This window comes from Chaetura pelagica, unplaced genomic scaffold, assembly GCF_000747805.2.
Source record: "Chaetura pelagica isolate M959 unplaced genomic scaffold, ChaPel_1.0 scaffold76, whole genome shotgun sequence".
In the NCBI taxonomy this organism is placed as follows: Eukaryota; Metazoa; Chordata; class Aves; order Apodiformes; family Apodidae; genus Chaetura; species Chaetura pelagica.
In genome coordinates, this window is record NW_009970723.1 from 4,043,530 (window position 1) to 4,053,705 (window position 10,176).

A 10,176-nucleotide genomic window follows, 5' to 3' on the forward strand; every position below is an offset into this window, starting at 1 on the left:
CGCCCTCCGCACCCACCCCTCGGAAGGGCTCTATAAAAAGGCCCCCGGAGCGAGCGGGGAGGCGGGAGGAGCAGGCGGGACGGGACGGGACGGGGCGCGATGGCGCAGTCAGTCTGGGGCTACGACAGCGACAACGGTGAGTGGGGGATCAGGGTCGCGGGGCCAGGGGGAGCCGAGCCGGGCTGACATGTCCTTGCCTCTCCCTCCAGGACCTGAGCGCTGGCATGAAAACTACCCCCTGGCCAAGGGAGACAAGCAGTCGCCCATTGAGATCAACAGCAAAGACGTGAAGCACGACTCTTCTCTCACCGCTTGGCACGCCAGTTACGATCCGGGGGCAGCGAAAACCATCCTGAACAACGGGCGCACCTGCCGAGTCGTCTTTGACGACACTTTTGATCGATCAGGTCGGTTTTTGGTCTGGCTTTTGGGGGTTATTAAGAATTGAGGCTTGCAAAGCACTGGGAATCCAAACGCATCCTGTGGTACCTGGCCTTCAGTCGCTAGAGAAAAGGCATTTGGGTATGTAAAAAAGGTGCCACTGGAGTTCCTGCTTGTGGATCTGGCAATGTTTGGGTCCACCACAGGTGGGACAGGGAGGCTGGAGCTGCAGGGGCACCTCTGAATCAGTCATAAAATTGTTTTGGTTGGAAAAGACCTTTAAGATCATCAAGTCCAAGGTGGACTTCTCCTCCCCAAGTCAGCTCCTTCAGCATGGACACTGCATCCTCAGGTTTTGTTTAGTGTCACCCAGGGGACACTTCATAAGCACAAAACTGTTTCCACCAACAGTGAACTTGATTTATTTCACTTGTATGGGAAGTCTCAACAGCCTCCACAGCCTAAAAAGCTATTTAAATAGCATTTATGAAGATAGCATTTCATAGCTTCTGGAGGGCTATCAAATGGCTTTGTTATATGAGAGAGAGCAGTCACTAAGTTAAATTGTTCAAGTCTTGATTCCAGAGCTGTATCAATGCAAAGCTCTGAATGCAAACAGGCAACAATGGTCAAAATGACCAAATAAATTCACAATACCCTATAATGCATAGACATCTCAAGAACATGCAATATTGATCAGTCCTTTATAAAGAAGGAAAGTAATCTAATTAATGGAAAACAGTTACTTTCAATTGTGTTGGTTTTTTTTTAGATCTGCTTTGATGGCATTTTTATTGGGATATCATTCTTAGTAACCTGCATAATTAATGAAATCTATCTGCAGTACATTGAAAGATCACTGTCTCTCTTGTTTGTCTTGATCTTGGACTCCTTCATTTGCCATTACAGCTACCTGTTATAGTTCAACATTTCACAGGTGGAATCTAAGCTATTTAGGACAGGATTCACCTCTTTGTTATGTATTTCTATGGTGCATTAGTATTTATTACCTCAGTTTCTACACAGCAACCTGGAAAAACCCATAAATTGCACTTCTGTTATAACATGTACCAAAAGCACTGCAGAAAATCAATGCCATGACTCAAAGCCTGGGTAGTAAATTGACTATGGACCTTTTCTCACAGTGCTTCTGCTCTGCCTTTGCAGCTTCCTAAAAGTGTCTGTCCAGGGACTGTATTGGAGGGAGACCCTGATTTTGCCAAGCAGAATGTGGCCCTTGATGCAGCCCTTCCTCTGAATTATCTTCCCTGCATTCTCTCCCCACTTCTCCCCTCCCCATCATCCCTTTTGTTCCTCTGAGACCCAGTGTGCACATTCACTCCCTGCTCCTGTTACCAACTTTTTGCAGCCTGCTGGACAGTAGTTTGCGGCTCAAACCTTTCAGAGGGATTGGAGTTAGATACAATGTTTGACAGCTCTGAGAATCCACATGAGAAAGCATATCATAAACATTACTTTCATTTGGTGGCTTCTGTGGGGGCAGCAGCTGAGGATAAGTTGTGTTTAAAAGATGGATTTTTATACTAGAGAGATCTGCATACTATTATGAAGTGCTGTTTCCAAGCCCTTCACAGTATTTGAGCTCTAGAAAGGGCCACTTGTAAGAAATTACTACTAAATGAGTTTCCAACTCTGATATTGGTTTATCTGGTAAATATACATAGATAACATAAATTCTAATTTTTTCTACATTCAACTGTGATACAGTAACAACAACAACTTACTATGTGACACATTTTTCATTAAAGGTTTCTACAGAAGGCATATGCAATACTGAATTGAATTAGTTACAATGGTTTATTTATTTATGAACAAACTCAAAAAATAAGAGGAACTGCATACCTAAAACTCAGCACAGTGCTTTGTTTCTGTCCCAGCAATGGCTATGACACTTACCAACTGAAAAGAGAAAATGCAAAGTTAAACATTTTGCTCTGTGTAGGTATTCTAGCACATATGGCATGAAGAATTAATTTGAGACCACTGGGCACAAGGGGATTGAAATATTTTTTCAATGTTAACTTTGAACTTCAGAGCTATTGGTAGAAGTTCAAACCTGAATGCTATTTAAACAAGGTCTTCTGGCACTGCAGTCATGAACTGCATTAGCAGCTATCTGTGTAAGGAAACACGTCACATTCCTGCCTTAGGTAATGAATGCAAAATATATTTGAGAGCTTATCATCCAAGCAGTCCCTGCTCAAAAGAATTCCCAAACTGAAAGAGCAAGCATGATGTTCTGAAAGTCAGAGTTGATGTAAATTGTCAGACTGCTGCTTGGTCAGCATTACTTAGCTAAGGGCATCAGAAATAACAGCTTCCTAATTTGTTTCATTGGTGGCAATGTTAAATGTGGACTGTAGGTTTTGCTTGCTCAAGAACACCTTTCTAACTCATTTGACCTGAACTTTTTTCTCTTCCTTCACTTTCAAGAAATAGATCTTTTCTTTTTTAGAAGTAGCAAACTATGCTGTAACCATTGTTTAGCTGTCTGAACTATAAAAGGTATGTCAGCTATGGGCTAGAGGTCTGCTTTAAAGCATCTTTGGGTTGATTTCACAGTCCTGGCCCCAGCCCTTTCACAACAGACCATTTTCTTGGCAAGAATCAGCCGTGAATTCCTGCCTTCTCTCTCCACATCAGGAATTACAGTGTGTGCACTCAACAAGAGAAGACGGGCTTGTTGGGCTCCTGGGTTTTCATTCTGTGTTTGACTCACAGCAGCTTCCACAGTTTTCACATGAATCAGGACTCTTCCCATGTGGTAACAGAATTCAGCCCCTGTCTTGTAAACCGGTGAGTGTTGCAGTGACCCCCACTGCAATCTGCTGGGTTTACGAGAAGTGCTCCACACTTCCAAAGTAGGGGTCCCCCTTCCATAGACATGAATGTCAGCTTTCTGCAGGCGGGTGTTGATGCAGATTATCAATTGCAGTGCTGAGAGGTGGGCCGCTCACGGGAGCCTACAGGCTGCGTCAGTTCCACTTGCATTGGGGTTCCTCTGATGACCATGGCTCTGAGCATGTTATAGATGGGGTGAAATATGCAGCAGAGGTAGGACTTATTTTTGACAGTAATATTCAGTACTAACTGGAATTTGACTGATTGTGCCTCTGAACAGATTAACCATTCTCCTCCATTTTGCAAGTATTTGCATATGGATTTTTAAATCTTTCTATGAAACTTGTGAATATTAATCAGTGTGCAGTGGGATAAGTTGTCTGCCAGCAAAGTATACACTAACTTGGAAATTGTTTCTTCAGGCAAGAGTTTTTGCTAGTACTTTAGAATATTAAAATATTTGAGACAAAACAATCTCTAAAAACTGATGTTACTTGGCTTTTAGCTGTTTCTGGAATAGCTTAAATTACAAAGTTAAGTTTCAGAAAGTGTTACTAATTAATAGAAAACCTCACTAAAAGCACACTTGGTAAACTAGCATTCTAAATGAGATCCACCTTAAAACTGATTCAGAGTGGTAAAAGAGGATCTTCAATTTTCTGAACCTCTGTGGTTCAAAATCTGTTTATTTTCAGGAACTGTAGAAAACAGGTATTTGGGTGGGTTTTTTTAATGTAAATTACTGCACTATTGTTGTCCAAATTTGCTAAAATTAATGACTGCTTTAGACCGTGAAGACTTCTTCAGGTAATAAATATATCTGAAATCCCTATTGATGCTAGTGTATTACTAGCAAATGTAACCTTCTTCCTCCATCTTATTTGAGAACAGGCTCAAAATATATGCCTACACCCAAAAAAAATCTGGAGTAGTATTTTCCTGCCTTTCACCTATACTCTCAAGGTGCAGAGTTTACAGGGGCTTTGCTGACCTGTTGTAGGAAAAAATTCAGCAGGTATTTTGCAGTATCAGTGCATTTCAGAGATGACTATGGGTGATGATTTGAGGGGTTTTTTCCCCATTAGTCACAGCGAATGTTAGTGTTCTGCTTCGTGTGGCCAATTAAACAGACAAGCTCTTCTTCCTCAAGCTAAGTCTTGGTTAGTTCAAACACAGACTTTTTACTTTGCTTTTGTTTGCAGTACTCAGATATTTACTGACAGGAGAAGAAAGCCTGGAATATATGAAATTTTGCTAGAATGCAAGCAAAGATACATGGCTACCCCACCCTTATCCTTAGCAATTATATCTTTATTCTCAAGAGAAAAGAAACAGAGATCCACACAATAAGTTATACTCAGGGCAAAGAATGTTGTTGTTATTTAAAATAATTATTACTGTGCATTAAAAAAAAAAAAAAGTTAAAAATTTGCATTCAAAATATGCACAAGATTTCAGTTGCTTTAGATGGTGCTATGTTCCAAATGCTACTTATTTTGAGATCCCACACTTCTGGTTGCAGCATTTCTACATATATGCAGGAGCCAGAGATTTTCTGGAAGGAGATGTAAAACATTTAAACATATGCGGAAAATGCAACATTACTGAAAGTAGAATTGAAAAAGAAATGTCAGATCACTTTCTCCACTCTTTTCCAGTACAATGTGCTGAGAGCAGTAAGAGAAACAAAACAATAACATTTGTACTGCAGACAACCTAGTGTAAAGCCTTGGGCTGTTTTCTGTTTAACATGAAGAACTAAAACTCTACTTGAGAAGTGCATCTCAGTATTGTTTTATGCAGTGCATGTGTGCATGTCATGTGCTCAGGTTAAACTGTTTCTTGTTGAATTATCTGATTAATTTTTAAAGGCATTGTGTGATAAACTCAATTTTCCTTTTATGCTTCAAATATAAAGTGATGCTTACAGAAAGTGTGAGTACATGGAAGCATGGGAACAGCAATTGGAAATATTTACATATAGATTTCCTCTTCATGTCCATTCTTTTACTTGATGTGTACTGGAAACTTTTCTTAATTTAATGTAAGATCTTTTAAGATTAGACTGTTTGAAATTTCCTGTATTTATAACTGAGGTTTCATTGATTTTTAGTTACATATGGTGCACTGGAATCCAAAACATGGTAATTTTGCTGGAGCTTTGAAACAACCTGATGGTGTGGCTGTTGTGGGTATTTTTCTGAAAGTAAGTGTCACATACTCAGCTTATCATTGTCTAGCTTTCTCTAGTGCCAGGAGAAAAGTTCCCATTGTTTTTCCCTGCACTGTATCATTTCACAGGAAAACATTCAATGAAGTCACATATGTCCTTGAGCCCTCCAGTTTCCATGCACTAACCTGTTCAGAGCCAACTTCGGACACCATTCATGACCCCAGTAGCACATGTCAAGGGTAGTATTGAACAAGAGACACACATCTTCAAGCCTGGGACAATTGCTAACTTTGTCCCTGATAGCTGACCAGCTCTTTACTGAGGTATATACTAAGTGAGGAGGAAAATCTGCATAGAAAGTGTGTTTCCTTCTGCCCTTTGCTAGGCATTGTATCTGCCTGTCAGGAAGGTTATACTGACATTTATTCCCATCCTTGGGGTCTTTCGGATCTCCGCATAAGCTGGGAATCAAAAGGAGTTCAACAAACCTCCTCCAAAAAGAAAGAATTGATGGTAAAAGAAGTTCACTGAACATTCTAACCTTGAGATACAACAGCTTCATAACAAAATAATTCTGTACTGATATTTGCCAATTGATTTTTAAATAAAGTTAATTTGAAAAAGCAAACCTAGTATCAAATCTGCATATGGTCTAGAACGCTGAGAAGCACAAACAGGCATGCAACTTCAGCTGTGTGGCTGTCATGTTACCTGAAGGTGGGCATTTCAGCTTGAACACAGTGTCAGACAATAACTCTCCTTTTATTGTTTTATCATGAGTAAGCTGCATTTGTACAAACAATAGCAAGTGGATGTAATTAATTTTGCAACAGTGTCCCCGGACAGGCTAGATCAATGTAATTTTGATTCTGTTACGCTGTGAGCCAGGCTGACCTTTTTTCTTGTGGTTAAACCCAAAGTGACAGAGGTCAGCTTCTGTCAAGGTTCTCCCCTATGACTATGTCCTTCAATTATTTTTCCTTTGTCATTTATTTTGGTCTGGTTTAGGCTAAAGCTTTATCTTGTAAAACACAACTTATTAAATGTAACATTATGTTCCTATTAACCATGCTAAGGTCAGCTAAAAAGGTCTAGAAGAGTAAGCAGTGTTACTGTATCTTCTCTGGCCTTCTCTCCCTGTTTCCTTCTTGCTCTTCAGCTGAGAAGCTGTTGTTTTCCTCTGGGTTTGTCATATTCCATGAATGGATTTTTCGCTATTGCTGAAATAGAGATTGAATTATCTCCTGAAGAATTTAATTTAATCTACTTTGGGACAAGACATCACAATAACAGCATGTCTTATGAATGCTATCCCAAGTCTTCTGGGATACAGAGCCATGTCAAAGCTTTTGGAGGTACTGAATGTCATGAACACACGCAGTAAAGTAACTCCATATCTTGAGGAGGTCATGACATGAATCTCATCATACATCTTACATCAAGTCTGATCTGACTGTGTAAGTGCTGCAGAATGTTTGAAGTGTCTGCAGGAACTCCAGCTCTTCAATCAGCATTTTGCTGACTGTTCACAGTCTCACAGTGGCTGTGGGTTGGTTTCAAACCAGAAGCCAAGGGCTAGGCTGATAGATGGCACTGAGTGAACAGTGTGTTCCTCAGAGAGTGGGAGATACCTTGTCAAATCTTTCAACACATTTTATAATTGCAAAGCCAGTTACTTGAGTCTGCATTTCGGATGTTTTTTTAACACTCAGAATTTGTGTCAGTCTGTACTGAATGCTCTGAGAGTACTGCTGCCTGACTTGACAGATGGGATGTACTGAATTTATTTCAAATAATGTGGAATATGATGAAAAAATACAGTACTTGTGCTTTGCATTATAGGTTGGACAAACTCCCAAACCAGAGTTCAACAGAATTCTCGAAGAAATCAATAACATTAAGACCAAGGTATCTAAACAATTTTTGTGGTATAATATAGATAAAAAGCAGCAGAAACATAAGTCAGAAGCTGAGATTCACTTTTTGGCACCATTCTGATACCTAACAGTAGCATGAGAGGTGATACATTGGATTGCAGAGCAGGACTTTCTTTTACTTAAGTAAACATACAGTTTCTTACTCTTTTAAGTGTTCTTGTTGTAGAGGATTTTGTATCAATCCTTGCATGAATAATTGATAGTCTTATTGATGTTATTCTGTAAAAATACACTACTGTGCAGATATCAAGAAGAAATTAAAAGCTTTTTGAATTTGAGGACAGCAGTGGCCACAAAAAAAGCATATAATAGAGTCAGAAATGTAATTAGCCTGAAGTACGAAGAAACTAGTAGGAATGATGGAGCAAGATCCCAATCAGTTTTAAGATGGAATGAAATTAATGTATAAAAGGGATTATACTGTAGAGTTTCTGCACTAGTCCTAGGTTCTGTCTTCCTCTGATGCTAAGCACAAATAGCATTGCAAACCTATTCTAAACTGCTTTCCAGTTTAATTAATGATCTGAGGACCAAAGTGCCCAGCTATTGCCTTTTTTTTTTGCAGAAAATTTTTTTTTGCAAAGAATTATGATAATGCATCTATTGTTATTTAACGTTACTAATGAACATAAACCAAACCTCTAGGTATACTTCAGCAATTCTACTTCATGATAAGTTTTATGATTCCAATGATGCTAAAATAAAAGTCCCTTTTTTATTTGACATTGAACATACCACCATATCTCCAGGACAGAATTTTACAAATTTTGTAAGCATTTTCTTCCAGATTTAGCAGAATTTCTTACCTTTAATTTATGTATGTGTGCACTGCCATTGATGTGCATGTCTGAGCCTGAAATCTGCTCTCTCCTCGCTCAGAGTCATATGAATTTTATTTTTTCCCCCTTTTCTTAGTCTTCAGATTCAATTAAGTTCTTTCTGCTCAGGGAACTGAAGGTCATTTTTTTGTCCTACCCATGGCTCCCCCTGCTGAGCCCATGATCTCTGTCTTGATACAGATTCAGCTTGCTTTCATAATCCCTATATATTTTTTTTTGGCCATTTACATGCAGAAGAGCTTTGCCATAGTTAATAAAAAGTTGATCAAGCACCCTAATGAAGCACTGTGTGATTCAATGATTACGAAAGAGTGATATACACTCCATTACCTTCTATTTGACACTGCCTAACAGGAAATTTTTACAGAAAAAAAAAAAAAGGAAACAAAAGTCTGATTTCCTACATACAGCTGTTCTCTGTAGTGGTACTGGAAAAAACAGCAGTTGAAGAAAATGAGAGAAACATAGGTGCATATGCAAACAACCACAACTTGTATTTTAATATTTTTTTTTCACCTTTCATCACATATATTTTACCAAGATGATTTCTTTTTCATGAAAGATTAATGGGTGGTATCTACTGCACATGCAATATTGCTATGATACCTTACAGACAGCGGAGTTTCTTGAACTCTGTACTGTATTTGCTTAAGAAGGACAATTTTATTTGTGAAGTTATTTGCAAACTCATACTGAATTTGCAGAATTATTTTGTCAACAAGATGTATTTGAAGCCTCGATGTTATTCTTTAAACCCAAATTTTGTGCAAGAATGTGTGGAAAAATTTCAGCTGGTCCCGTTGCATTTTGTAGGATAATATTCTGTTCCCATCTAGAGAAGATTCTCCATGATAGGAGAAGGAATTAGGAATAAAATTTTGCTTTCCAGAACTGCACACTAAATACCAGTAGAGAACTGAAATGTCTGTATTTAGTTCTTGTTGCCCTGAGGGGACAAGGAAGTATCATCACAATCCAGTGGAGATACTCTCCTGAGTATCCCATTTGGTGGAAAAGAAAAACTTTTCAGGAAATGCTGTCTGGTGTCTGGTGTTCTACTTTGGTGATAATAACCTTCAGTTGCAAGAAATTCAGGATCCAATACTCTAATTTTTTACATTAATTAAATAGTGCCAACAAAAAGATTGAGAGTGTCACCATTACAAGGTAATCAGAGTGCAATTCTGGGAGGAGATAGACATGCAGATTTCAGTTTCCTCAGACAGAGGAAACTGCAAAGAATCTGGGATAAATGCCTGGTCACTGTTCTATTGGATAAAAATGGCACCAGTGCCTGTAGTGCCACAGCCTTTAACTTTTGTCCCAAGTGACCCAAAACAAAATAAAATTTTAGTAATTCCAGAACAGAAAAATGGAATAATGAATTTGCTTTGGTTCCACACAATTCAGTTTGTAATTTATTTTAATTTATTAATGGAATAAAAATGTCAGTTATTATTAATTAAAAGGCAAATGCTTGACAGGAAGAAACAGAGATTGATCTCTTGCATGAATCTTTATATGTAATCAGTTCCTTTACAATAACATAAATACTGATGTCTTTCAAGATGCATGTCTCTAGACTTACCTCAGAGAATTATTTTTTGTTTCTGTAAGGGGAAAGAGGCTCCTTTTCAGCACTTTGATCCTTCAGTTCTTTTCCCCCAATCTCGGGACTACTGGACCTACCATGGTTCATTCACTACACCCCCCTGTGAGGAGTGCATCACTTGGATTCTCTTGAGGGAGCCAATTGAAGTCAGCTCAGACCAGGTAAACTCCAGCTAGTTCTGCTTCTCCTTGACCAGTTCGCAACAGAGTCTCAGCATTTAAGTGTGATGATTTGCAAGCCCTGCATTGCATTACCTTGCCTTGATAAGGAAAGCTTTATCTAAGGAGTGTGAGAAATTGCCTGCAGAATGGACTGTTGAAATGGACTATAAAACTGACCTTGGGAGTCAGGCTTTCTTCCTAGACACCTCCA

The 10,176-nt window shown here is 39.0% G+C and overlaps 1 protein-coding gene across 1 annotated transcript in view; it reads left to right on the top strand.

Moving 5' to 3' along the window:
- Nucleotides 1-97: 97 nt before the first annotated feature.
- LOC104396558 (carbonic anhydrase 3-like) overlaps nt 98-10,176 on the top strand; it is an 11,400-nt gene continuing 1,321 nt past the window's right edge. The window contains exons 1-6 of the mRNA XM_010006410.1: nt 98-136; nt 210-407; nt 3,338-3,456; nt 5,357-5,449; nt 7,259-7,324; nt 9,810-9,965. Coding sequence (XP_010004712.1) covers nt 100-136; nt 210-407; nt 3,338-3,456; nt 5,357-5,449; nt 7,259-7,324; nt 9,810-9,965 — 669 coding nt within the window. The 5' untranslated portion in view covers nt 98-99. The remainder of the gene's footprint in view (nt 137-209; nt 408-3,337; nt 3,457-5,356; nt 5,450-7,258; nt 7,325-9,809; nt 9,966-10,176) is intronic.